This window comes from Aspergillus tubingensis (genome assembly GCF_013340325.1).
Source record: "Aspergillus tubingensis WU-2223L DNA, scaffold_9, whole genome shotgun sequence".
Taxonomy (NCBI): Eukaryota; Fungi; Ascomycota; class Eurotiomycetes; order Eurotiales; family Aspergillaceae; genus Aspergillus; species Aspergillus tubingensis.
The window spans coordinates 53,865-80,329 of NW_023336283.1; the positions used below are offsets into that span (position 1 = coordinate 53,865).

At 52.7% G+C, this 26,465-nt stretch overlaps 13 protein-coding genes across 13 annotated transcripts; 7 read left to right on the top strand and 6 right to left on the bottom strand.

The window, feature by feature from the left end:
- Window positions 1-395: 395 nt before the first annotated feature.
- AtWU_08094 (UbiD family decarboxylase) lies at window positions 396-1,697 on the top strand (the record flags this gene model as incomplete). Its single annotated transcript, XM_035503202.1, has 4 exons — window positions 396-447; window positions 514-599; window positions 660-868; window positions 920-1,697. 4 exons carry the CDS (start codon window positions 396-398, stop codon window positions 1,695-1,697), a joined length of 1,125 nt encoding a protein of 374 aa, XP_035359095.1.
- Window positions 1,698-2,138: 441 nt separating this feature from the next.
- AtWU_08095 (SDR family NAD(P)-dependent oxidoreductase) lies at window positions 2,139-3,036 on the top strand (the record flags this gene model as incomplete). The annotated part of the gene is made up of 3 exons (XM_035503203.1): window positions 2,139-2,433; window positions 2,490-2,737; window positions 2,794-3,036. 3 exons carry the CDS (start codon window positions 2,139-2,141, stop codon window positions 3,034-3,036), a joined length of 786 nt encoding a protein of 261 aa, XP_035359096.1.
- Window positions 3,037-3,053: 17 nt separating this feature from the next.
- Window positions 3,054-4,745, bottom strand: AtWU_08096 (nitrilase; the record flags this gene model as incomplete). The annotated part of the gene is made up of 5 exons (XM_035503204.1): window positions 3,054-3,759; window positions 3,820-3,935; window positions 3,988-4,262; window positions 4,318-4,682; window positions 4,738-4,745. The coding sequence occupies 5 exons, from the start codon at window positions 4,743-4,745 to the stop codon at window positions 3,054-3,056; spliced, it is 1,470 nt and encodes a 489-aa protein (XP_035359097.1).
- A 19-nt stretch (window positions 4,746-4,764) lies between these two features.
- AtWU_08097 (Zn(II)2Cys6 transcription factor) lies at window positions 4,765-7,242 on the bottom strand (the record flags this gene model as incomplete). Its single annotated transcript, XM_035503205.1, has 8 exons — window positions 4,765-5,349; window positions 5,404-5,859; window positions 5,914-6,240; window positions 6,287-6,349; window positions 6,399-6,906; window positions 6,963-7,011; window positions 7,072-7,117; window positions 7,177-7,242. 8 exons carry the CDS (start codon window positions 7,240-7,242, stop codon window positions 4,765-4,767), a joined length of 2,100 nt encoding a protein of 699 aa, XP_035359098.1.
- A 431-nt stretch (window positions 7,243-7,673) lies between these two features.
- AtWU_08098 (carbon-nitrogen hydrolase family protein) lies at window positions 7,674-8,802 on the bottom strand (the record flags this gene model as incomplete). Its single annotated transcript, XM_035503206.1, has 2 exons — window positions 7,674-8,264; window positions 8,326-8,802. 2 exons carry the CDS (start codon window positions 8,800-8,802, stop codon window positions 7,674-7,676), a joined length of 1,068 nt encoding a protein of 355 aa, XP_035359099.1.
- Window positions 8,803-9,152: 350 nt separating this feature from the next.
- Window positions 9,153-10,361, bottom strand: AtWU_08099 (similar to An08g10750; the record flags this gene model as incomplete). The annotated part of the gene is made up of 1 exon (XM_035503207.1): window positions 9,153-10,361. The coding sequence occupies one exon, from the start codon at window positions 10,359-10,361 to the stop codon at window positions 9,153-9,155; it is 1,209 nt and encodes a 402-aa protein (XP_035359100.1).
- A 984-nt stretch (window positions 10,362-11,345) lies between these two features.
- AtWU_08100 (glycosyl hydrolase family 43 protein) lies at window positions 11,346-12,710 on the top strand (the record flags this gene model as incomplete). Its single annotated transcript, XM_035503208.1, has 1 exon — window positions 11,346-12,710. The coding sequence occupies one exon, from the start codon at window positions 11,346-11,348 to the stop codon at window positions 12,708-12,710; it is 1,365 nt and encodes a 454-aa protein (XP_035359101.1).
- Window positions 12,711-13,061: 351 nt separating this feature from the next.
- Window positions 13,062-13,616, top strand: AtWU_08101 (glycosyl hydrolase family 43 protein; the record flags this gene model as incomplete). Its single annotated transcript, XM_035503209.1, has 1 exon — window positions 13,062-13,616. The coding sequence occupies one exon, from the start codon at window positions 13,062-13,064 to the stop codon at window positions 13,614-13,616; it is 555 nt and encodes a 184-aa protein (XP_035359102.1).
- A 529-nt stretch (window positions 13,617-14,145) lies between these two features.
- AtWU_08102 (glycosyl hydrolase family 43 protein) lies at window positions 14,146-16,056 on the top strand (the record flags this gene model as incomplete). Its single annotated transcript, XM_035503210.1, has 11 exons — window positions 14,146-14,211; window positions 14,266-14,326; window positions 14,399-14,490; window positions 14,551-14,762; window positions 14,818-14,905; window positions 14,957-15,101; window positions 15,153-15,158; window positions 15,215-15,350; window positions 15,399-15,489; window positions 15,545-15,959; window positions 16,019-16,056. 11 exons carry the CDS (start codon window positions 14,146-14,148, stop codon window positions 16,054-16,056), a joined length of 1,350 nt encoding a protein of 449 aa, XP_035359103.1.
- Window positions 16,057-16,686: 630 nt separating this feature from the next.
- AtWU_08103 (MFS general substrate transporter) lies at window positions 16,687-18,497 on the top strand (the record flags this gene model as incomplete). Its single annotated transcript, XM_035503211.1, has 5 exons — window positions 16,687-16,855; window positions 16,903-17,037; window positions 17,088-17,257; window positions 17,306-18,376; window positions 18,438-18,497. The coding sequence occupies 5 exons, from the start codon at window positions 16,687-16,689 to the stop codon at window positions 18,495-18,497; spliced, it is 1,605 nt and encodes a 534-aa protein (XP_035359104.1).
- Window positions 18,498-18,953: 456 nt separating this feature from the next.
- AtWU_08104 (flavin monoamine oxidase family protein) lies at window positions 18,954-21,062 on the bottom strand (the record flags this gene model as incomplete). Its single annotated transcript, XM_035503212.1, has 2 exons — window positions 18,954-19,231; window positions 19,286-21,062. 2 exons carry the CDS (start codon window positions 21,060-21,062, stop codon window positions 18,954-18,956), a joined length of 2,055 nt encoding a protein of 684 aa, XP_035359105.1.
- An 811-nt stretch (window positions 21,063-21,873) lies between these two features.
- AtWU_08105 (ganglioside induced differentiation associated protein) lies at window positions 21,874-23,679 on the bottom strand (the record flags this gene model as incomplete). Its single annotated transcript, XM_035503213.1, has 1 exon — window positions 21,874-23,679. The coding sequence occupies one exon, from the start codon at window positions 23,677-23,679 to the stop codon at window positions 21,874-21,876; it is 1,806 nt and encodes a 601-aa protein (XP_035359106.1).
- A 1,242-nt stretch (window positions 23,680-24,921) lies between these two features.
- On the top strand, window positions 24,922-26,453 carry AtWU_08106 (aldehyde dehydrogenase family protein; the record flags this gene model as incomplete). Its single annotated transcript, XM_035503214.1, has 2 exons — window positions 24,922-25,255; window positions 25,318-26,453. 2 exons carry the CDS (start codon window positions 24,922-24,924, stop codon window positions 26,451-26,453), a joined length of 1,470 nt encoding a protein of 489 aa, XP_035359107.1.
- Window positions 26,454-26,465: the final 12 nt, after the last annotated feature.

The following is a 26,465-nucleotide window of genomic DNA, read 5'->3' on the forward strand; positions in this document are numbered from 1 at the left end:
CTCGAGGGAAGGACTTCCAGCAATCGTATGCACGCGCGAAATAACCCCTTTGAGAATTAGGTGGGCCCACTGGGCTTCAAGGCTGCTTCGGGGAATCGGAGGTTTTATTGTCACGAGCGGCATAGGAGCTCGTCAAGCAGTACTTACAAGACACAGCTCCCGGTTGTTGTCTACGTCCCCTTAACACGCAATGGAAGCTCCCATCTCCGGTTGAGAGGCTATACAATCGGCCGGCGTGCTATTAGCTGTCCTCTTGTTGGCTCTAGCAAGTGTCAGCAGAAGCTGTAACAGCTAAAAGGAGCCAGGCACCTGGGGTGCCTTCTACTATGCCATCAGCCTAACAGATCACACCCGGTACTTCTCTGAAAAAATCAACTTTTTTGTCTTTTCAGAACATGGTGTCGAGCGCCAACACCTGGGTGTGGTTAGCGGTGGTGCTGCTAGTCAGTAAGTGATCGTCGGGGAAAACGGCGTGACAGGATGCTGATCAGTGCTGATCGCCTATCGTGACAGCCCTACTGCGCTATGTCTCCCGAACGTTGCAGATGGGAGTGCCCCGCCATCTTCAACTCGAGGATTTGTTGATGTGCTTTACTGTTGTACGCTTGACCTTTAAGTTATCATCCAAATAACGGCCCCATGACTCACAGCCATAACAGGTCTTCTACATCTTGCTGACCGTGTTCTTGATTGAAGTGCAAAAGCATGGCACCAACGAGATCCCCAGAGAACAATTCGGTGACATCGAGCCCTCCTCCATCCCAGACCGTATCACAGGTAGCAAGCTGGTCATTGTGGTGGAGCAGATGTGGCTAGCCACCATTTGGGGTTGCAAGGCTTGCCTGCTGCTGCTGTATTCAACCATGACGTGGGTTTGCCTTGCGTGAAATTTGTGACACAGCATCTGATTGTTTTCTAGCTCCGGACTATCGCAGCATCGGATCGTGAAGATCATCGGTGCCTTCTGTGCCCTTAGTTTCGTCATTGTGGAGATCTTATTCTTTGCCGCCTGGTGTCGTCCCTTTTCCGCATATTGGTCCGTGCCGCCGAAGAACCTCCAGTGTTCCGTCTATCGCAATCACTTGATTTTGGTACTCACACTGAATATCTTAACTGACCTGATGATCATGGCCATTCCGCTACCCCTGCTGGTAAAGGCGAAACTTACTTTGGCCAAGAAGGTCACGCTTTGCGCAGTCTTCTCGCTGGGTGCTTTTGTGATTCTGTGCTCAATTCTGTCCAAGTACTACTCCCTGTCTAATCCATATGGCGACCAATGGGTGGATTGGTACATCCGCGAGGCTGCCACAGCAGTGATCGTGGCCAATATTCCTCAAACCTGGACTTTATTTCGCCGACTGTTCAATTGGCGGGCGTTCCTGGCCCATTCGTCATACGACCGCAGCCATGGAAAATACACCAGTCGCTTGGACAGCTCGACCATCCATTTATCCCGCTTCCGCGCCGGCGATAAGTCCCAGGGCCGGTCTACGATCGACCCAACCGAATCCGGCGAGTACATTACTCGAGAGCAGCCGTTGGAGATTTGGGAGCATCGCCAGTTCCACGTCACAAATGAGCCCGAAGAGTTGCGGAAGAGCAGCAGCCTGAGCCAAAGCAGTAGTGGTAGCGTGGAATTCGACACGACCGGATACCAGACGCAGCAGTCGCGGACAATCGTGACAGCAACTGAATGATTTAGCTGTGATCCTCGGTCAACCGGTATGTAGGAGATATTTGTTGTATCATATCTAGTGTCAGAATGAATCTAAGATGCCCTCTGCCGAGTCCTCTCTCCAGCTTCTCAACAGAGCGATGCTAAGCCAGAATAGGAATAGGAGTAATGACAACAGCTTCCAACCAATGATCAGTATTATAATATATCCACTTATCAGCACTAACTGCAACCAGGTTAGTGCCAGAGTGAGCTGCAGGGGCCAGGGACCGTTTGCCAAATCGGGAAATCGTGTATAGCCTCCAGGATTCTGGCGGCGAATATCACCATGCTGGAGGGGAAGAAAAATCTCTCATTTCTACATTGTTCCCTTCTCGTAAATATCCGCTGGCAAGACATAAAAGGCACCTTGATCCCTCAGATTTCTGATTCCCATTATCCCCAACATCATCTCTCATTCACAATGCCCCAATCCGATTCCTCTCTTAGTCTTCAAGGCAAAGTAGCTCTTGTTACTGGATCAGGCAAAACTAGAGGCATCGGCGCGGCCATTGCCACTCTTCTAGCTCATCATGGTGCAGCGGTCATTCTCAACTATGTCTCGCTGTCCACAGCTCCTTCCGCTGCCACCGTGGTGGAGAGCATCACCGCCGCGGGCGGACAGGCCCTAGCCATCCAGGCTGACATCTCCCGGCCTGACGGAGCGCAGAAACTTGTTCAAAAAGCGGTTGATGCCTTTGGAAGGCTTGATATCCTAGGTATGTCCACGGAAATCTCCATTTCCCAGGCTCTGACGCTTGCTAACTTGGACCAGTCAACAACGCCGCTACTGGCACTCCGGGACCGGTACTCAGCGCTGCTCCCGAAGCTCTAGCGACCACCTTCGCCGTCAACGTCTTTGGTCCAATCTACGTCATGCAGGAAGCAGTGAAGCACATGCCGCCACGAAGTCGGGTCATTAACATCGGTTCGGTGGCGTCCAAGTTGGGTATCTCAGGATCGCCAGTCTATAGTGCTTCAAAGGCGGCGATGGATGCGCTGACGTTCTCCCTTGCGATGGAGGTAAGCTGAAACCGTGGTTGAGATCTCACATAAGAAATGTACTAATTGATGCATAGCTTGGTCGCAATCACGGTGGCATAACCATCAACACAGTTTCCCCAGGTCCCGTGGATACAGATGGTCTGCCGCCGCAGGTGGCAGAAAAGATCAACAAGACATTGGTGCCCATGAGCCGAGTCGAGGAGCGACTGGGAACTGTGCAGGATATTGCGGATGCAGTACTGTTGTTGTGCTCAGAAAAGAGTCGCTGGATCTCCGGACAGGTCATTTCCGTCAGTGGTGGAATTGTAGGTGGCTAGAAGTGCGATGGTTATGGCTATGAACCTGAGGTCTCTAGCGATGGGAGAAAATGTAGATAGCCATCCAGAATGTCAATGGACAGAATACTTTGGACCAGATCTAGGCCTTCCTTCCTACCCATGCCTAGGAGGTTCAGAACAGCACTGATATCGTCAAGGTACATCGATGACTGGATAGAACGAGAGAATCGAGACATTGTGACGAGAACCCATAGATACAGTTTCAGACAAGAGTCGTCATAGTTGGCCTTCTCAATCTGTGAAATGAGCGTCGACAACTTGCACCACAGATATTCGCATTCGTGGGCGGTAAAGAGGAAGACTGCTTGCTTCAACGTGCCAAGGAATAGTAATAGCACCAGCCGGAGTGCTTCGCGTAGCTGTAGAAGTGGGATGTCTGTTGCGCTAGAATTTATCTCGGTCGGCCTCGACATGGAAAGTAGGAAATGTGTGGCTGGCCCAAACAGTTCAATTACAGTGAGGTTATCCTCGTTTAGCCAGGCTGTCTCGGAACGAAAAAGGGACCCGTCCGTGTATTGAACAAGGAAGTTCGCATAACAGAAGGCAGTCGCGATGTCGCTGTAGTAATCATGTTTTGCAATAAGGTCCCCTAGAAGTTTTCTCTGAGTGGAAGACAGAAATTTGGGGACTTGGGATGCAAATCCCGGCGGAGTAGGCAACCGTGGGCGGGAGTCATCCATCACGCTACCCGCAACGTCGAGCCTGATGGCGAGCAGTTAGCTCATAGATCGATAAACTAACGACAGGATTTGAAAAGGTTACCATATAGCGAAGCGCGTGATACTGTCATCTAGGCCCCGGTATCCACCCCTCAAGTGGATGATACGTCCCAGGCCACTAATATGAATTTTCCAGCGATCTAGCGTGCCAACATAAAGCTATCTGCTGAGTTAACAAGTATCCATTGATAAAGTGCGGCGGTTGACAAACATCGTGACAGGTCAGACCTAATATAGCCGTGATAACCCCTTGGCTGAGACTTTCATGGGTATCTGCCAGCCGGTGCGTGACTTGCCGAACGCACTGGCCGTAGTAACTCAGACACTCTGCACTAGTCTCGTACCTGTACGTCTGGGCCCGCAGACGTTGATCGAGAAACATGGCAGCATTGGCCAAGGCCACAAGGACGGCAGTGGCGTCAGTTAATGCCATGGAGAACCATACCGTCCGAAAGGGACGAAACACGTAGTCGCGGTCCGTAGTCACTACGCGGGTTAGATAGGTAAGCTCGAGGAGGCGCTGGTATTTGCAGGGACATACTGAAGTGCATGAGCTGTAGCGCTCGGTCGCTCATAGGGCCGGGATAAAACGTCGTATTGCATGGGTCAATCGACACTGGGATGTGCTCTGTGACTGGATCTGAAGGGGCTCGTAGGGTGACGGACCAAGTTCGTTGCCCCGGGCGGGTGCGACGACGCGATCTCCCAATGTCGCGCATGACATGGCGCCGGATGGTGCGCTGTGTTGACGCAGCCTTGAATTCGTCGGGACGCGAGACATTTACGAAGACGAAATCGTCCTCTGCCGGAGGAGACAGTTTCATTGGTGGAGGGTGGACCAGATTGATTAGGATAGCAAGCCAGAACAGTTCAAATAGTGAAAGTAGCGGGAATCTAAAAGGGGCCCTAAAGTAACTGTCATGTTATGCAGGTCAGTTAGTAATCAGGCTGCATAACTAACCAGTGCATCAGCTGAAGGATCGAAGGATCAAAACTCGATCGAGCCCAGCAATCCCGGGAATAGCGAGTATTCCCCAGACAAAGTTGTCAAGGAGTGTTCCGTATCATTATCAAAGCCTGGCCACAGGTTCGCTGCGTCAAAGCCGACCGAAGGCAAGTCCGCTCGGTCTGCTCGGGTTCCCAAGCATAGAGGGCAATCTTGGGCGCTGTGCACATCATTAGACGACCAGTCACCCACATTCACTGTCCCACCTGCAGCCCACGGATAATCCTCAGTGGCCATCTCAAGAAGCATGCGCATGATGTCTTTGTTGATGACGATGGCCGTCACTCGGGGCAAATATTCCTGAATTGTCTTTGACGAAGACGTCGAAATGCGGCTTTCTTCTCCATCATGAGACCGATAGATCGGAATGGAGTCCGCCAGGAGATCAAAAATGTCACGCAAGGGTTCAGCTTCAGTCCACCGCTCGGACAGTACTGCCAGAATCACTGAGCATGTTCGAATGGCTGGGCCAATGTTTGATGACTGAGCCTCGATGGATCGTTGCGATGGCGGCACCACCCATAGGCAGTATAACAGAGTGATGCCTATCCCAAACTGGCTAAGGAGCTACAAGAGTTTCAGTTGCTATCCTGGGAGACGGTGATGGGGACAGCTACTCACCCCTGGCCATAGTTGAGCCGTTTGACGGCTCTTGAGGTACTTCCAGAATGTCAGTGCAATGTCGGTACAGGCTCCAATACAATGCTCCATGACCAAGTCAGTCATATTCGCTTTTGTCGGTCGATAAAGGAGAAGCACTGTATAGTTGTACAGCATGCCCACCCATCCCTCGCTGGTGTAGCCCTTAGAGAGCGGGTCGCTATGGGGTTCCAGCTGCGCTTTCCACTCATCGAGCACCTCGAGCATATGAAGACGCCACTGATGAGATTCGGCAAGTCGCTGGTCATAGTCTGCTCGCATCATAATGCTCAGGATGCGAGACTGGATTCTCCGACCGCGGATTAGATGAAGAGCAGACGAGACTTGAGTCCTGCGCGGGGTGGATGCATCCGGCTCCAGCCGATCAGCCCGGACCTGCCATTCTTTGATCTCGTGGTCGTTCATGTTTGCAAAAGGCTGTTTTACTCAAGTCAGATCCACCATTTTGTTATGCTACTAGAGAGATCTCACCTCAACTTGAATGTCTTCATCTACGAGAGTGCACGGGACATGATAAACCCAACTGACCAAGCGATCAATTGCGTAAGCAGACCAGAACACACGGCGGCGAATCTGCCTTTCCCAGAGTAGTTTTTGTGGCCGGTGTTCTACTTCTGACAAATGCAACTGTGCCACCACGCAGCAACGCACGGCTGCAGCGATCATGGTCAAGACCGTTTGCGAAGAAGGCGAGTGGAGTGCATGCAGTGTGCACAGTAGGTAGGCCTGTGCATGCAATACCGGGTCAAGACAAGCGAACACAGCATCCAGAGATAATGTAGCGGAGGAATACAGAGCCTGTGATCTTCAGCGGGGGCACATCACGACTTCACGGGCCTCCTACCTGAGAAACTTTCATGTCCCGGGGTGATACTCGAGGTGCAATCAGAAGGCTGACCGCAAGTGCCTGTCGCTAGCTGTCAGTATGCGCTGCAGGCGAATCGCGAATAACCCACCATCTTGATGAAGAATGCCTTCCATTGATCTTGCGGCGGCAGGGGCACACCTAAGTTCCTAGATTCTTTCCACGATTCATACCAGGCAATGAAGGTTCCTTCGTGGAGGAAGGGATAACGCGGGTTCACCCGCTGAAGAAATGTCTGGATCAACTCATCCTGGGTCTGTGAAGGGATTTCCATCTCATAGTTGGACCCGGGAAGGAACCCTGGATGAGGAGAGCCTTGGACAAAGGGGGGAAGGATAGTAACGGAAGGGGTACTTCCAGCTTGCGTGCTTTCAGCATCTCCCGGGATATGGGATGAGAGGCGACATGCTGGGGAAGTTGCATCTTCTGCGGTCAGGGCTCGAGTCATTCGTGTTCGTGGCGGTTCAGGTGAATCTGACGGTTGCACGTCTGCCCTACTTTTTAGGCCTGGGGTGGTGCCCAGACCAACAGCATGATGAAGCGGACCGCGTTGTTGAGACTCAAGCTCAATTATCCGTTCCTCCAGAGCACGAGCATACCTATTGTGGTCAGAAGCATGCTGCCTGGCCATTAGCCTGGTTCGAGATCAGCTTACTCTGGATTGACACGACTCTTCCTAGCGGGCCGTTGACTGGGGACACAGGCTGATTCATGTCAGTTAGAAGAGAACATCAACGAGAGCAGCACGATCAAGACAGCTTTACCTGCTTGTGCCTGCACACAATTGGTGCATGGTCGAGGCTGGCTGCACTATATAGCCGCCCTTGCATTAGCGAATGTGATTCGATTGGCAATGATAGGGGACTTGCTTTCTGTTTGCGAATCCGGCAGCGTCGGCAGGCCAGTCGAGGTGAAGGCGCCGGACTAGGGGTCATTCTAATGTGCTAGAAAAGGTATCCACCCGTGTCTTCAAGAGTTACTACATATCACCAGTCCTGATCAATCCTTCAGTCAATCATTCAATCAAAAACATGACGCCAGGCAAATGTCCCAGAACGGGTTAGCTGCAGCTGATGTAATTGCTGACTAATTGTTTCGTCTGAGGCGATGGAGCCGGGTTGCCTATTTAGGAAATTATCTGGAATAGTGAATCGAAAAGATCAAAGGAGAATTGACTGCAATCTATCCAGACGTGTGTCCTACTTGATGGTAGTGAGCCTACTCATATATCACAATGGCATTGGCTCTCTCTCTTCGCCTGCTCCGCTGCAGATGCATCCACACTTCAACTGAACAATATCTTCTACAAATTATTACATTTCTGTGGTATGGTATATACATCAAGCTCGCTAGAGTCACCGACAACTTATACTGGTGGGGGGTTCAGGTCCAGCCCATCTACGGTCAGCTTGAAGGAATCATTGCGTGAGTAACTGCCTGCCACGTCCAGATCCAGCCGGCCGCGCTCACAATCCCCCACATCGATCTCTGTGATTGACAGCGCGGCTGCCATGGCTGGATCATTGGGATCATTGGCGTCTGTCACATCGTCCGTGCTGACTTCCCAGATGGGCTCACTCAAAACTTCTCCTAAGGGTCCGACAATGCAGGAGCCGCCCCGACATACATATTCATCGCCATCGTATTTGTCCTGGGAGTTAGCTGTGATCCACCCGGGCAGTTCCCGGCGTCGCACACATTGGTTGGCAGATAGAACGAACGTACGGCCTTCTCCAGCCACTGTGCGCATCAACGGCAGCCAGGTATCGCGGGCATCGGCTGTCGGGGCCAGATAGAGGTTGACATTTTGGGAGTACAGGCTCTGTCGAAGCATCGGCATGTAATTCTCCCAGCAGATCGCTGCTCCGATGGTCAGCGGAACCCCATTGAGTTCGGTGGTGACAGCCTTGAGGGTAGAAGGCGATCCTTGAGCCCAGATCAGACGCTCCGAGGCCGTCTATCAGTCTCAGATTAGCATGATCAATATATTCTTTTGAAAACAAGTTGCCTTCACTCACTGGCATTACTTTCCGCCGCTTGCCCAAGGCGCCATCGCGCGGGTCGACATAGATGGCAGAACAATACAGGCTACCCCCGGCGCGCTCGATGACGCCACACACAATGAACACGCCCGTTTCGCGGGAGATCTTCTCCAGTGCCTCTCGGGTGCCATCCCCGCGATATTCCTTGCCTCGTGGAAGGGGCAATCTCCGGTTCACCCAGTCGTCTCCCGCTCCGGTTGGGGTGTCGCCCAAGTCGACCGCGGCATGGAAGTATTCGAGGAATTGGTCGCGACCATGAGCGCCACGGGCGCCAACCGCTGTGCCAAAGTCGCAGGTCCGGGGATAGCCTCCCAAATACGCCTCCGGGAAGAGAATCAAGTGCACTCCGCGGGCTGCAGCATGACGAGTCACTCGCTCCAGTGCCGCCAAGGTGGCTGCTAGAGTGGACTGGGTGCTGGCTTGCGCCACCGCGACCGTGAGCTTCTGCGGCATATCGGATATCGGGCTTGATGAAAGAAAATCAAGAGATCAAGGCAATTAAGTCGTGATGAGGAAGAAGGAGAGCTGCAGATGGTATTTGCAGAAAGTCTAAATGCCCTCTCGTGCGGGGAAGACAGCAAGAATTAACTTAATAATGTTACTCCGTCGGATATTGCGGGCCGGTCGGACCTTGAATCGGCGAATGCCTTCCGAACCCAGACCCAAGGGATGCAGCCCACAGTCCGGAGATAATAACCACCGGATATCATTACTTCCAGAGCTTTTAACGCTACTCCCCTTCAAACTGATTACATTGGGGCTTCCTGCCACAGCACCGCCGCTCTTCAGCGGTATTACTCCCCCTAAGCACCCTCGGTCACTCGATATTGACCAGTAAAGATGCTGGACCCGATCGCCCGGCTGATACTTTCGACTTTCGAATCCCCTGTCAGTGTCCAAGTACTACTGCGATCCAGATACACAGATGCAGATCCCGTCGTGTTCGCCTCATTCAGCGCGCCTGTCCAACTTGACCCGATCAGGTACAGATTGATCGCGCTGATGTCGTCCACGTAGATGTCGCCGGTGACATCAATCCCCGAGAGATATACATTGGCAGTGCCGCCGTTCTCTCCCGTTGTACCCCAATCACTGTCAGCAGTGATATTGGCTAGAATCCCGGACCTGATGGAGATGGCCACATCGGTCAGGTACACATAGGCCTCGATGTTAGCCACAAAGAGCAAGGCATAGGTGCCATTGGTCTCGGACACGGTGCCACCGTTCACATAGGCATAGGCGGTTTCCGTTGTGCTGCTCGATACCGTACTCACGACTTGAAACACACCATTGTTCTGCGTTCCGGAGGAAACATCACAGTCGATCAAGGTAAACGAGTTTGCTCCATCAATGCATGCTACAGGGGCAATGGCTGATGTGCCAGTAAGGGAACGAACCGTAATATTTCCCGTGGAGTATACCAATGCTGAGAGCGCACCGTAGGTGTACGCAGCCGAATTTTCTACCATGATGAGGCCGCCGCCTTGGTCAGTGGCGATGGCACTGCCATGGCCATCATACGTATAAATCTCAAGGTTCTCGCCGTAGATGGCTCCACCGGCGGTGTAGATGCCATGTGAACCATCTCCCTCTGCGTGAATATACACGTTGGAGAGGTAGGCAGTGGTGCCGTCTTCATAGGTGTGTAGTCCATTAGCACTCAAGCCGTTGGTGGTGATGTTGCTGTCGGTGATATATACCGTGCCATTGGTCTCCAGACCGACTGCGGCATTAAGATCCGTGAAGGAGCTGTCATCACTGCTGGTCGTGTTGCCGGTCTTGATCAGTGTTACGTCAGACAAAATAGCAACTCCTGTCTCTTTGACAATGATCACCGCTTCATCGGTTCCGGTGGCGGTTAGAGTCGTATCAGCAAACGTCTTGGTGCTTCCACTGACATAGTAGGCAGCGGTGGTAGGCAGAGAACTGGTAGATGAGGTAGCCGCAGCATTTAAGACTGGCAGCAGATGCAGGCTTCCTACTATGAGGATATTCCACGGCTGACGAGGCATGATAAGGGTAAAAGAAGACAGGATGCAGATTCTGGACTGGTGGGTTTCGAACGACAGACTGCTCCACAGACTGCCAGTCATGCTCTTGAGACCTGCGATGGTGGCTTATATAGGCGTTCTGCGTGCAATATCCCCTTTGTTTGGCAGACGCAACATCAAGTCGGGACGTGGTCCATCCATGTGCTTCGGGTTCCTCCCCCAGGTAATCGTGGAATTACTTGCACTATCCACGTGTGCTGCATCAAATGAAGGACCCTGTGGAAGTGCCCACTTTGAAGATGTGGGGGAATAATGCGGAGAAGTGGATGTGGTTGATACACTTTCCTGCTTGCTTAACGTTGGTTCAAGGACCCCAGCGCCTGCTAGTATGGCTCTGTTAGCTACCTTGCAGTACTTCCTCTTAAGCCATCGGTATCTGGGGTACAAATTCCTGAATTGGCTCTACATGACCAATATTTCCTTCGGCCCCACGGCAGTACATTTGTGAATGAAATCCAACATTTTCTTTTCTCTCCTCAAGGTGTTTAATGAAGACGTCTTTACACGTCCCCAATACGTGAGACTTTCTGGGTTATGCTTGTCATATCAATTTGGGTGGTCGTAACTCATGCGCAAGATTTAGGTCATATAAATCTATCACTACTCCTATTGTTCAGATCAAGGTCGGCTACCGAGATATTAAGCTTGATTAAAGTGATTGGGATGTGGAGCCGACAATGGAGACGCGGCCCTGTCTGTACCCATACTCGAGACTCTTTTCACAAACCCGATCAACGATAACCAATCATGGTGCTTTTAATGGAGGGATGACGCGGCAGCCCTCTTTATAAGCCGTGCGAAAAGTGCTTGCAAGGCTGGGGTTTGAACTTGAAGTTATTGGCAGCAGCTGTCTGGCAGTTCCTATAATAAACTTGGTACGCCCCCTCGTGGGATAGTCGATCCAGCGTATCACTCTCCATTCCAGTTAGTACATTTGCACTCGAAATGCTATCTCTTCTTCTCCTTGCTGCTCTCGGCACGGCAACGGTCACCCTCCACGATTCCAGCGACTTTGCTGTTCTCACCGCCGATGCAGCTGATGATGCATTGACGGCGAATTGGGACTACACCCCGACCACCTATCAAGTCAATGCTATCGTGGGGGCTTATGAATACTCTGATAAAAGTGGTACTATCGAGCATGCAACGCTTGCCGTCTCTGCCAATGACACCAGTGTCCTCGTTATCACCGAAGGATCAGACGTGAATGTCTCCTACTCCACCATTGTTAAGCACGGGTACTCCAGTGATCTCTACCAGTCCAGTTTCTTTGGCCTGAACGCAGCCGTTAATGTGGCCAACGAGTCCGTGGCAAATTTTGACCACGTTAACGTGACAGTGCACAACGGGGCAGCCAATATCTATTCCTATGGAAACAATACCTATGTCTCCATCTCAGACTCGAGCCTGTACAGCTCTGGACCAGTCTCGCATGGCCTGTATGCAGCAGGCTACGGTACCATTGTAGGCCGAAATCTAGAACACTACTCCGGGGCTTATCGATCTTCGTCATTCGCTGGGGACAGCCCCCAGGGCTACGTGTATGTGTACGACTCCGTCGCGCATACGGCGGGTATTGGGAGCGCCATCATCTACGGTCAGGGCACCGTCTATGCTGAGAAAATCGTGGGGTATGCCGAGCGGGCTCCCGTTGCCTTCTTAGATACCGCCCAGATTGACATCTACGATTCCGATCTTACTGCAGGCCTGCTGGCGGGAGCAGTGGTCTTCTCATCTGGGACACGGGGGTCTGGCTCGGAGATCAACTTCACCAACTCTCGTCTGACGGTTCTCCCTGAGGCGGCGGCAGCGCTTTGGTTCGGCAATGTTATCGCCAGCTCTCATTTGACAAGTACGTCCATCAACACCACGTCGGGCATCTTGGTCGTCGCCAATTACTCTCAGGTTACACAGGATTTTAGCTATTTCGCGGATTCTACAGCCGCCGCTGAAGCAACTGTCACAATATCCGAATCCGATCTGGAGGGAGACCTTGTGGCGTACAATGGCAGCAGTATCAGCTGGTCGCTAACGGACTACTCCTCGTGGACAGGTACAGCATACTCGGGCTATGGCACTTCGACCTTTGCTGTCTCACTGGATGTGACATCCACATGGACGTTGACCAATGACACGGTGCTCAACAATTTCACTGACTCGGACCGGACGTTGAGCAATGTGTACAGTGCTGGATACACCTTGTATTACGACTCGAGTGCATCTGCAAACCGATGGTTAAATGGGACGACCAAGGAGCTGACTGGTGGAGGGTCGGTAACGCCGGCAACAGCTGCGCAGCTGGCGGGATAAATTCTACTTGAAGCGTTGATTCTGGGCATCATGAAGGGCATGTTCATGTGGGAAGTTATTGCATGCAGTGGCCGTGACAATGTCTTGGATATTGAATCCACATGGTTGTATAAATCCCGTTGCGCCAGAGTGGTAACTTGAGTTGAGTAGCTGATTCATTGGACTGCAAGAGGTGAAATTCTAAGAATATCATACAGTAACTGATAAATAGCATGCTGTATGGTTAAGTAAGCAATCTGCGGGATGATGGATTGGGATTTGCCTCATCGATCAGCCCAGCCCCCCTTTTTCCTTTCCCATCCTGTCCCATCATCTCATGATCGCGAACCCCACGCGACACTGAGCCCAACCATGGCTTCTTCCCTCATTATCGGACTCCCTAAAATCTATGCAAATCGGGGTCGTAAGTGTGTGCCTCCGACCAATGACTTCCTGCTTGGCACCTGGCATGTCACACACTCCAGTCTGCCGCTTTGGAAGGGCAAGTGCAATGTCAACATCACTTATCAGTTGCTTCCGCCGGATTCCTCTGGAATGGTGAGGATTGACGACCTGGTACAATATCAAGTCATTGGGTCGGAGAAGATCAAGTCGGTTCATGGCGTGGACACCTCAACTCCGGGGAACCAAGGGGCCTGGGACTGGCGCGGCAGGGGTTGGCTGATGATCGCGAGCTCGCACTGGGAATGCCTCGGCTTTGGCCAGGCACTGGAAGAAGACAATCAATGGATGGTCACCTACTTTGCCAAAACTATCTTCACTCCGGCCGGCATTGACATTTACTCTCGCAATAAGGAAGGACTTCCCTCTACCATGATCGACGAGATTCTTGAAAGCCTCAAAAGTCTTGGTGTTGAGGAAATCACCGAGCTCGCCAGTATGATCTTCCCAATTCCGCAGATGTAGATTGGAAACAATTGGGGAAGTAGGGTGAACAATGTCACCCTAAAAGTGGACTTGTTTGGGCTGTCAATGATTGTACTCCGTTGACAGTCACATTAGTGGGGTTCAGGGCTTGCGAATGGCATTAATAGAACCGCGAGCAGGATTGAGAGAGGGATCTTTAAGGTCAACAGTAGAGTGGATGGAGAAGTGGCCTGTTCCTTGCAGCTGGTGGGAAAGAATCGGACTCGGAAAAGATCATCGGACTCACGGGCGGGGTTTCAACCTCCACCGGAGCAAATCCCAAAAAGAATGCAGATCCTGCAGCAAAGCCAGCCAGGATCCCTGAAGAAATATGAGACACGGTTGAGGTGGCACCGTCAGCAATATAATATCGGGCAGGGGATTTCTCCCCCAATCACCCGATCCACTCTATCCCCTCATTCGCATCATGTACATATTACTAGTCACTTCCTGACCTGCTTGCCCCTGGGGATGCGATACCTTTTCATGTCTATATACTGCTTCTTGCCTGATATCGAGTCTTAGCATCATGTTGGCGCATGTCCTTCTTACTTCCGTGGCAATCGCCAATGTTGCGACTGCATCGTTACAGATTGTTTGTGCCTGTCCTGCTGTAGTTAAAGAGACCACTGAGAACTAACAGGGGCAGGTTCCGGGAGCGACATGGACTGCCTCGGGGACAAATCAACATATTCAAGCTCATGGAGGTGGTAGGTGCTTCATAATCTCCAGATATAGACCCAAAATATCCGATCGGACATCTCTGATTCTGTGGGTTTCAGGCATCATTGAAGTGGACGGCACATACTACTGGGCCGGGGAGAACCACCTGAACGGAAGCGCGTTCCAGTCCATCAACTGCTATTCCAGCACAGTGCGTCATCTCCGATCAGGTAACTCGTACCATGCACACGTGGCTGACGATGCTTTCTAGAACTTGGTCGAGTGGACGTTTGAGGGTGAATTGCTCTCCTTGCAGAGCAGTGGAGACCTTGGCCCCGACCGCGTTGTGGAGCGGCCCAAGATCATCTACAACGATGACACCTCCACGTATGTGATGTGGATGCACATCGACGATAGCTCCTATGGCGAGGCAAAAACGGGGGTAGCCACCTCCTCAAGCGTCTGCGGACAGTACGATTATCTGTGAGTAATCGGCCCTTTGTCGTACCACGGGAGACATACTCTCATCGGGATCTAGTGGTTCGTTCCAGCCGCTCGGCCATCAGTCGCGCGATATCGGTCTGTACAAAGATGACAATGGAACGGCCTATTTGCTTTCTGAGGATGTAAGCCGAACACCAGATATTTCGATGGGCATTAATAAGCTAACCTCACAGCGTCCGAACGGCTTGCGGATTGACCGATTGACTGACGACTACCTCAATGTAACTTACACTACTCACCTGTTCCCGGAGCATTACGAGGCACCGGCCATCTATAAGCAGGATGGGGTCTATTTCATGTTCGGATCGCAATTGACTGGTTAGATATTTCGAGCTTCCCCTTATTGAATGCCTCACTGACAATTTTTAGGATGGTGTACGTGGAGATTCGGAAATAATCGTAGCCTGTGTGACTACTGACATCTAATTTAGCTGCCAATGATAACAAGTACACCACTTCCACAGACCTCAATGGCACATGGAGTGATTGGAGTGACTTTGCAACGGCGGGGACGGACACCTATGACTCCCAGACCACCTTTGTGATGCAGGTTGGGAAGAGCGTGATGTAAGCATGGCTGGAGAAGTGAGTATACTCTTGTGCTGACGATGACAGGTACATGGGTGACCGCTGGGTATCATCGAACCTGATGGCTTCGACATACATTTGGCTACCCTTGACATTGAGTGGAACCAACGCGACCTTGGTCAGATCCTCATGCGAAACGAACTATTGATCTCCCCACTAACAGCGACCGACAGATTGATAGCTCCAACTGGATCCCCTCCACAGACGACACCTGGTCGTCCCGGGGCGACGAAACCGACCCCGAAGCTGAAGCATCCACCAACGTCCTGTCCAACGGAGCGAAGGTGATCTCATGCAGCGGCTGCTCGGGCGACGAGTCTGTTGGCTGGATTGGAGGGTCCGACAATGGGACTCTCGAGATGCGTAACATCTCCAGTGACGCGTCGACCACAACCACCATCCAGGTGCGGTATGAGAACGGGGATTCTACCCAGCGCTATGCCACCGTCACAGTGAACGGAAAGTCGCAGATTTTGGCATTCCTGCCGTCCGACAATGGAAACACGCCGGCCACTTCGGTGCTGAACGCCCAACTAGAGAGCGGCGATGACAATGTCATCACCTTCAGCGCCTATGAGGAGGAATACGGTATGTCTCGTCGCGTAGAAGATGGGCGTAGATGTCGCTAATTAATATCTTCCGAGTAGGTCCTGATATCGATCGGTTGCTTGTGCCCGAGGAGTAAATTAATTCCGGACAGCTTGAGTGATGGGAATGGATACGATGGGGAGAGATATTTAATGTGCAGGACAGCAGACCAGCATAACAATATTTGAAGTATATAGGACTTGCTGCTTCATGAACTCCAAGAAACAGAACCTTCGATTTGTATTCGTCCCGTGTAGGCATGACAGATGAATGTGTCCTTATCTGCCTCGGCCATTCTAGAGCTCTCGGGGCGCCCCGAGGGTCCGAGCGTGGCGGCCCAGCCCCGAATCACTCCTCAACTCTTGAACCATTACACCACCCAAATCTTCACTGATCATGGCAGGCTGGCATACAGCTCTGGCAGTGGGTCTCAAATTATATTTATCTGCTCCACACCCTGAGACGGGACCGAGACGGGACCTCTTCGTGTGGAGTGTTCCGCCGAACGATGCCAGCGATGGGACACTATCTGCTCGGCGGCATCTAATGCCTTCGGGACTGATGTGCTCGGCGCCGCCTCGTGTCCAGGATACCCCAGATCTTCCCCCGCATTCTCCAGATCATGCTTAGTCTGCTCGGGGAGTGGACATAAACTGCGAGTTTATAAAGCCCTCCAGAGCACGATGCGGTGCAGCCGCTTGTTATTCAAACATGAGTGTCTAGCAGCATGGCCGACAAGAAGATCGCCGTCGACTGCATCGAGCATGCCGACCAGGTTCTGGTGGACGAGGCCGGTCGCATTAAGCGTCTCCCGGTACCAAGTGATGATCCCAATGACCCCTTGAACTTTGCGGTGTGGGAGAAGACAGGCATCGTAGTGTGCTGCTGTTGGTTCTGTGAGTCTTTCTTTCTTCAATTACGAACGTCAAGCTCACTCCCCCAGCTATCATGTCACTATCCGTCATTGGAGGTCTGGGCTCAGTCCTGGATGTATTCTTTCAGATGTATGGCGCAGAAGGTCACAGCACCAACCAGGTTGTCTGGCTCTCCACTTTTCCTTCACTGTTTGTGGGAATTGGTAAGGTATCTTTCCCAGTTCTGTTACCATCAGCAACTTACCGACATCAGGGAACTACATAATCCTGCCGCTAGCCCTTGTTTGTGGGCGTCGACCAGTGATGCTCATTGCCAACACCGTTCTGCTGGGCTCGTTGATTGGTTGTGCCTTGTCGCAAAATTGGTCCCAGCATTTCGGGTTGCGTGTCTTATTAGGTTTCGCGACAGGAGCGACCGAATCGGTGCGGCAGTCGTCCTTCTATTTTTGTTGCTGATCTAACCTACAATAGCTTCTCCCCTTGATGTTGGCAGAGGTGACCTTTATCCACCAGCGCGGCACGATTTACGGCATCTACTGGGCCACTCAAAATATCGTGACAAGTCTCCTGACGCTAGCCAGTTCGTACGAAGTGGCAGCGCTAGGCTGGCGCTGGTTTTACTGGGTGTTTGTTATAACCGTTGCCGTCGGACTCGTTCTCGTGGTGTTCGCCTGCTTTGAAACGCGGTTCCAACGTCGACCGATATTTCTGGGCGATCACGCTGTCGTTACCGACCAATATGGAGTGACTCGAGTTCTAACTGTACCAGAAACCCAAGAATATCTTGCTAGTGATGAGGGTCGTTTCTACGCCGACCTCGGTGGCGACACGCCTCCCAAGAAGACCTACCGCCAGATGCTCAACGCTTGGCCACGCCCCTGCCCTCATCCCGTACGCAACGTTCTGCTCACCTGGTGGCAGATGCTGGAGACCTTCAGCTCTCCCGGCATTATCTATGCCACACTTCTCTCCGCTGTCATTCTAGGCGGATCCGTCGGTGTCTCTCTTACCTATGACACGGTCTTGCAGTATAATTACGACTGGAGCGCCGCCAACATTGGCCTCATCAACTTAGGGGGTGTATTTGGCGGGCTGGGCGGCATGCTCTACGCGGGGATCTTGGGCGACCGTGTCATTGTCTGGTTGGCCCGGCGCGCCGGAGGTGTTCATAAGCCCGAACACCATCTTCTCTTATTGATCTTCCCCGGGCTTTTGGCAGTAGCCTCGTTGATCTTGTATGGGTTCACCGCTAGTGGCAATGCCACTTGGGGTGGGCCGTTCATGGGCTGGACACTCTACCAGGTAGCCTTCGTCTCGACACTCATTCGCACGACATCGTTTGCCACCGAGGCATGGGAAAAGAATCCGGGTCCGGCGTTGGTGACTGTCGTGGGGACGAAAAATATCATTGGATTTGGGGTCAGCTATGGCTTGAACCCGATGGTGGCCAAGTATAGTTATCCGGCAGCCATGGGGATTCTGGCGGGGGTGGTGGGTGGCATTCTGCTCTTGGGGATTCCGGTCTACTTCTTCAATCCGATGGTCAGTACTTGCTTCTTCCTATTGCTCTTTCGAAAGTGCAGTCTTGCTCACTTGGATTCAGTGGAGACGGTATATCAGCCAGCAACGGACTCGGGGCCAGGGGCAGCTTGGAGGGCCGTAGTGATGGGGATGAATGGTTTTGTACATAAGTTTCGAATCGAGGGATGTGTTTCGTTCGCTAGTTATGTTCTTCTCACTCGTATCCGCAGAATATGCAATGCCCGGGCGATAATATTCTTGAATGTTCCCTCACAAACATATCATCTCGCATCTGACTACAATTCATGGCCAGGCAAACCGAATGCTACGAATACAGATCTTCTCCAATGGCGTCTCACATGGCCAGCATGTTGATTACAGCGTTGGCAGTCGGGAAGTGGGGGATCTACAACAGCTCCTTCGGGGCATGACCGTGCATTTCGGAGGCACCATCGGCTGCTCGGTGCTGCCCGAGACCCCCGATTTGCTATCATCCGAGCACGGACACAATTCAATTTGCCTGGACTTGCAGACAAGGAAACTATCTTCTCAGATTTGTACACTTAAGAGCTCCTGCATATGTTACAATCTTTACAACTTACAATTCAATCCATCGACCCATCCACTCATGCACAATTGCCTTGGCCTCATCCACCAGACCCAGATCTAGCAATAGTTGGGTAGTGCCGCGCACGGCGGAGTCCACAGCCGCGGCAATCCAGCCATGGGTATACGAGGTATGCTCGCCAATAAATATCGTCTGGAACTCGGTCTGGTAGTAGGCAGGCAGGAAAATCTCTTGCTGCCCAACGAGGGGGTGTGTCCATGCGCCGTTCTGATGTTCATCAGTTTCCCAGCAGTGAACATGGGAAATTCCTATGGAGACAATCAGCTTCAATTTGACTAAAGATATAAAATAGACCATCATACCTGTGAATTGCTCCTCTGCAATCTCTCCATGGATCTCCACCATGCTGCGCCGTGCCAGTGCCACATAGTCCTCAGGTTTCAACGCCTGTACACTCCGCGCCGGGCTTCCGACGGCATATGCCCCAAGAACCGCCGCGGGACCGGTGCCATTCAGATTGAATGATGGATAGCATACATATTGCACCCCGGGAATGTCCACCTCGCCGCAGCCTCCGAAGATGGGCTGTTCTTGGTGCTCCCAGAAGCGGGTTTCATACAGCAGAGCGAGCTTGCAGGAGGGTTCATAATTTGTCTCGGAGATGGCCCGGCTCAGAATCGACGAGTATCGCGGCAAATCCCACATGCGCACCTTGGTAAAGGGCGCAGCCACGACGGCATAGTCATATTCCTCGCTGCGCTCAGGGGTGATCTGCAGGGGAGAGTCGCGCCAGGTGTAGGCAATCTTGCCCGAGCTTTCGTTGTACGAGAGCCCGGCCACCGCCCGCCCGAGGGTGGCTTTGCCTGTGACGTGCGGTAGAAATGCTCGTGCCAGAGATTCCACCCCCTGGTCAATGGTACGCCATTCGGTAGCCGCAAAGTACACATCATCGTAAAATCCATCCCAGATGGGATTGTTGGACGTGCCAGCGGCGAGGTCAATGACATCCGCATCCTCCCCCAGCGCGTACCGCATATATGCGGCCTCCGACCAGTGGTAGAACCCATCTTCCAACGCCGCTTTATGTGCGCGGTACATGTTGCGAGCAACCTCCCGGATCTTGCTGATCGTGTCTGTCTGGGCGTACTCCATGTACCGAGCTTTGGCGTCCGCAACAGCACTGGCGTTAGCAGTGGCCGGCGTGTATGCCAGCGACGAGTTGGCGGCAACCTGGGCTACAGTAGGGATTCGGCCATCTGGCAGACGAACACCGCCCGTGTCCGCCGGGAGATTGGGATTATTCTGGATCCAGGGGATAAAGTTGACTCGCAGCTCTGGATTAGTGTCGGCATTGAGCTCATTGAGGACATCGGCCAACTGGAGGACAAGCCGCATGTCCTGAATTTGGAGCGTCTCGTTGGTATCGGCGTAGGTGATGTTCATGGGAAAGCGCATAGGCCCCAACTCCTGGTATTGGTACTGATCGGGCCGCGAATTGTTCATATAATGGGTGCGAATGCGGCCACCCAACCGATGGGTGGACTCCACAATATGCCAATTGGTCATGCCGACAGAGTTGAGCAGCAGACTCGTCATGAGTCCGGAGATGCCACCGCCGAGGATGGCCACGGAGGAGTTCTTGGCTGCCGACACCACGGCCTTGCCGGGTTCCTTGCCTTGCATGTACGCAACGCCATCAAACCAAGGGCCCATCACATCAGACACATTGGCGATGCTTTCCCGACGAGCCAAGCGGGTAGCAATCGGAATGGGGTCAGAACGAGCGAGCAGGGTCAGTCCGGAAACAGCGTGGAGACAGTGGAGATGGGGCGCATCGGCCGGAGTGATCCAAACGAAGCGCTCCGGATGGGCGTCATGCGCGATGACAATGTTACCGATCTCATGATGCCCAAGGCCAGTGTGACAGTCGCCGTAGAGCACTTTGATATGCCCTTCAAAGCTGCTGTCCACAAAGTTCAAATGAACGTTGTGCAAGGAGTCCGCGGTGACCAGGCTCGGTACCTGAAATTTCAGGACTTCTCGGTCAATCTGTCTTGGGGCATGAGAGAGTGCCCCCGCTAGGCCGCTGTAGAGCAGACCCAAAACGAGGGGTGTGTACCACTGGCTATAGCGAGGCATGGCTCGCCTGGAGGTTTAGATGAGCACACACTGCCCCGAGGTCTGTAGAGATTATGCGGACTCTGCCCATGGATTTATACTGGCGACATGCCAGACTACTGGATGCTGTAAGTATCACTGCCATTATTCCTAGTCAGTACACAGCTCAGATTTCTCGTAATCCTGCATCGTGCCAACAGTGGAAGATTTCAATAATTGAGGGCTTGCATGAGTAGAGGTGTAGCAGGTGTTGTTAACTCTCATGTGTTTCTCATAATACGCCGTTCGAACGGATGTCTATTTCCAAGGCCTAATCGGGAAGCGCGGCGTCGATCTGGTCTCAATAATTGCTGCTCAGAAAGTTGCGCCAAAAGCCAATCATCGACAGCCACATTGTGTCTGATGCAGATGGGTCGATGAGTCTAATTTGAGCTGGAACGAATTGCCTTTGACGACACTTCCTAGGCAGTGTTTATCCTTATCTAACGAGGTTCATTGCATGGGTCAGGAATTACCTATAGTAGAAACTCAATGAGGTAGTCAAGTAATGAACTTCCGTGCCCGAAACAGGATACAGTCAAATCAATTGCCGTTCTCCATTGCTGATAGAGCCCTCTATGTAAGACGCTAACTGAGCAGGTGCTTCACCGTCTGAAATAAAACATGGCCCCAACGCCTTTAAATTTTACAATCCCGCAAAACTCACATACTTTTCCAACACGAGCTACGAAGTATTTAGGTCATCGCTGCATATACACATACAGTACTCAAGTTCGGCGAGAGACCGATTCAGCAGGGTGGATATATCATATTTACGTATCAACTGACCAGTCTACGGAGCCACGATGGCCCGAACCACGTCCCGCAAGTCCCCTTCTATGCTGATGGCCAGCTGCGCAGCAGCCAACTCCCCAGGAACCTGCACAGCGTCGCCCAAGCCCGCGCGCACCAGTCGTACACGTCCATCGCCCTGCTCGACTAGCTCCTCATTATCCCACCGCAGCACCCCTGGTGTGGAGAGGCCGACGCCCAGCTCAAGAATGACAACGTTTCGTGTCAGATCCGTGAGGAAAACCTCACGGAACTGGTGCCATCGCGTTTCGCCGGGAGCGAAGGGTCGCTCGTTGAACCAGTTTCCTGCCCGAACACATATCGACATAGCGCCACCACAGAATGAGCATGTCGGAATCTTGTCCTGTGCCGTTACGGCCTGGGTATGCGGATCCAGATACGGCAGAACAGCGTCAAGGTAGGGGGCAGATGGAAAGACGGCATCCGGACGGCAATTTCCCAAGCATTGCAAGAAGGCATACTGGCCCTGGGGGGTGGAGAGTTGCGCTTCAGGCAGTCCATGAGCTACAAACAGTCCGTCTGCATTGGAGGTGCGTACGTGAACCCGATCGGATGAGAAACGCAATGCCAGCCATTCTAACAGGGAGGTATAGAGAGACGATCGGGGCCAGCGACGCACCATGGCTAGATGGGAGAAATAAAATCCCCACCGGACGCTCTCGGATGGCCAATCGCGGTTGGTGCGGCCAAAGGTGTCATAGAGCCGTCGCAGCTGGTATTGCTTGAATGACGGGAAGTGGCGATCGAACAGAGTGGTCGAGGTATAGTCGAGTCCGGTGGCTGCCGAGATGCCGGCTCCGCAGCTGATAACAATGGTATCGGCAGCAGCCAGCCAAGCTTTGGCTTGGTCAAGCGAAGATCCATGGACCTGGGGAGGTGGCACGAGGGAGGGAGCTGGATAGTACAGTTCCTTGAGTGTCTGTTTGTAGACGGCCGTGTCGGTGTCGGTGAAAGTATTGAAGATGATGTTGGTGATGGAGGTGTGCTGACGACGCCGCAGCCAGTTGAGTACCGATCTAACGGCAATCGATGCAGCCTCCTCCACGGGGAAAGCAAACAGTCCAGTCGAGATACCACAGAGAACGATGGTCTTACCCTGAGGGTCCGATGCGGGCAGGGGTTCTGCGACGTCCAGGATGGCCTCGTAGCATTGCTGCAGCTGTTGTCGTTGGTGCGTTGTAGGCACAGGCTGTTCGGCATCCAGCTGAGGGCCCACGGTGTGAATCACATGGGGGGCGGGCAGGCAGTAGCCTTTGGTAGCACGAGCCTGGCCGACAGGCAAAATGCGCTGACCTTGAGCCATCTGTTGGAAACATTCTTCGCGCAAGCGGGGACCTGCCCGGGTGTGGATGACATTATCCAGGCATCTATGGGCCGGCTGAAAACATCCCAGCATTTGCTCATTGGCCGGATTGGTGATGGCAGTGACTCCATCCAAGGTGGTAATGTCTCCTTGCCACAGGTGGAGCGTGGCAGGAAGAGGCTCTGATGATGGAGTTGGAAGGGCCGGAATGGAAGCAGCATCAATATGAAGGCGATTGGCACGCTCTTCCAGCAGAACCTGATCGACCCCCTGAAGTAAGGACGGTGGAAGAGGTTGTCGAGGATGTCTAACACAGAGCAGCTGCTTCATAAGACGAAGTTGGGCCCATGAGTCCATGGATTCGATGGAGGCGATGTCATGCTGGTGATGGTGGTGATGGTGGCAGACAGAAGATCTCTGAGGGGAGAAGTAGTGGGAACCAGCCAGCAAAGTCTGCAGGACTGACGGTAGTGTGCCAGCCATGACTGTGACCAAAGTAGAACAGATAAAGTAGAGGATGCATCTCGAGAGAATATTTCATTTCAAGTTCAGGGAGGATATTGGGGGTCCTTTTGTAGGTCCCTTTCCCACATCTGTTCGCCTTGACCTAACTCCCCATGGTTATCTTGTATGGGTGGGTTTATCGGGTTTGTTATGTTTCTTATGTTTGTTCTGTTTGTCATCTTCTGTTTGTGACATTTGTACTGTTTGTACGGAGTAGCCGGGACATATTTCCATAAGGAGAATGTGATCTTCACTAGCCTAATGGGGAATTCCGCAGTGATGGACCCCAAAAATATTCAGGGTTGATAATCAGCATTAATGAAGCAACATGGCTGACGGCAGCATTTACACCTCATCGACATTGATCTCTTCACTCTCCATATCATAGCATATTATAGCTTGATGGAATAACCGGCGACAGCATCTATTATCCCCGGATACGATAACTCCGGTATCCGATATTAACTCCACCATTCATGTCGAGGGGACGACAGGATGACATTCAGCAATGACCGTGATGACCCTGCCGCAAGGAGACATCATACAGGTTGTCATTCCTCCACTTAGGAGGCAATCCTCGTGTCCGCTGGGTTGTGCGACCATGATGCTAGATTCCTGTGCCTACTACTTGTGAATAATGAAGTCCATCGTAATTCCGTCTATGTTTCAGTCCCACATTGAAGAATATATACCATTTTCATCGAACAACTTCCTTCAGCCCTCCGTGCCCCACTTGAAACGAGCCAGGCCATAGATACATCCAGACCGTCAGCATACTGGAGCTTGGGGCCGAGATTTTCGTCTGTTTGAAACTTAAACCCGCATGCGGAATTACGACTGGTTACTAGTGACTAGTTAGCCTGCGGGGCCATGGCTGTCAGCAGTGGCATCGCCCCTGTCAAGCTCTCTCAAAGAAAGTCAAGCAACCCTCATCCCATGACGGCATCCAAGAGCATCTGGAATGTCAGAGCTCCTTCGTCGTGGAGCCACGGGTGAGGATCGTCGGAGATACGAACTCGCTCTGCGAATCTCTCATAGGAGGGATCGGTTACACCATTGCATTAGTGTTGAGACCGAGCCATTACAGCCCCTCATTGCTGCAGTTGGCCTAATATCCATCCATTCCCTTATATAAAGCCCGTCACCCATGACTCTTCTGACCCTGATCATCAGTCCTCAGAACCCTCTAATCTCACTCTACTTGATTTAGTCGTTCTCATCATGTCTCAATCTGTTCCCCAACATCCCGGACAGCGGGAGAACATCGAGACTCGCCTTTTCATTAACGGAGAGTTTGTCCCCTCCCTCTCCGGGTCCAAGTTCGACCTGTACAACCCGGCCACCGAGGAGCTCAGTGCCTCGGTCTATGAAGCCGGTCCCGATGATGTCGACCGCGCCGTTGCGGCCGCCAAAGCTGCCTTCCCAGCCTGGTCGGAAACGGGAGCCCTGCAGCGAGCCCACTTGCTGGAGAAATGGGCCGATCGTCTGGAGGCATGCGCTGATGAGATCTCCTATCTTGATGCCATTTGCATGGGCAAGCCCGCTTACAATGACCGTAAGCTCATTCCCTCGTCATCCCTATTGTACAGACATGCCTAACTCGTTATCAAAATCCAGACTTCGGTCGTTTCATGGCCCAGTTCGTGCGGGTATATGCCGCCAAGGCCCTAGATATCACCGGCGAATCCTCCCTGAACACCCCTGGCTTCGTTAATGTCAGCTTGCGCCAACCCTTTGGCGTGTGCGGTGCTATTGTCCCCTGGAACGGCCCCGTGGTGACCATGATCTTCAAGGCTGCCGCAGCCCTGGTCACCGGCAACACCATCGTCATCAAGTCTTCCGAAAAGGCCCCTCTGAGTTGCCTGGTGGCTGCTCGCTGTGCCCAGGAAGCCGGCTTTCCTCCGGGTATCTTCAATATGCTCAGTGGATTCGGTCGCCCTTGTGGTGAGGCCATCGCCCGTCACATGGAGATCCGCAAGATCTCCTTCACCGGTTCAACTGCCACGGGTCGTGCCATCCAGAAGATGGCCGCCGAATCGAACCTCAAGAGTGTCACCCTCGAGCTGGGCGGCAAGTCCCCGCTGGTGATCTGGGACGATGCCGATCTGAGCAAGGCCGTGCCGGCTGCTGCCATGTCCATTCTCACCAACTCCGGCCAGGTCTGCGTTGCCAGCTCGCGGGTCTATGTACACGAGGCCATTGCCTCTCAGTTCCTTGAGCAGCTCAAGACCACCATGACCGAGATGGGCAAGAGTGGTCACCCGCTCATTCCGGGCACCACGCGCGGCCCGCAGGCCGATGCTGCCCAATTTGCGCGCGTGCAGGGCTATCTGGATCTGGCAAAGCAGGAGGGTGTCTCGGTGTACTTGGGTGGTGCGCGCGAGGGCGACAAAGGTTACTTTGTGCAGCCGACCATCCTGAAGGACGTGCCGGAGGAGTCGCGCCTGATGAAGGAGGAGATCTTTGGTCCCGTGGTGGCCGTCAACACCTTCACCAACGAGGAAGACGTCATGGCGCGCGCCAACGACTCCGAGTACGGACTTTATGCTAGTGTCTACACACGGGATATCTCACGAGCGCTGCGAGCGGCCAAGAAGTTCGAGGCGGGTACCGTGGGGGTCAACTGCACCAGTCCGACCATGGCGTTTGACATGCCATTTGGGGGCTGGAAGGGCAGTGGGGAGGGACGAGAGCTGAGTCGGTATGCCACAGACTACTGGACCGAGCTGAAGTCGGTGTTGATCGCGTTGTAACTCATGTGTTTA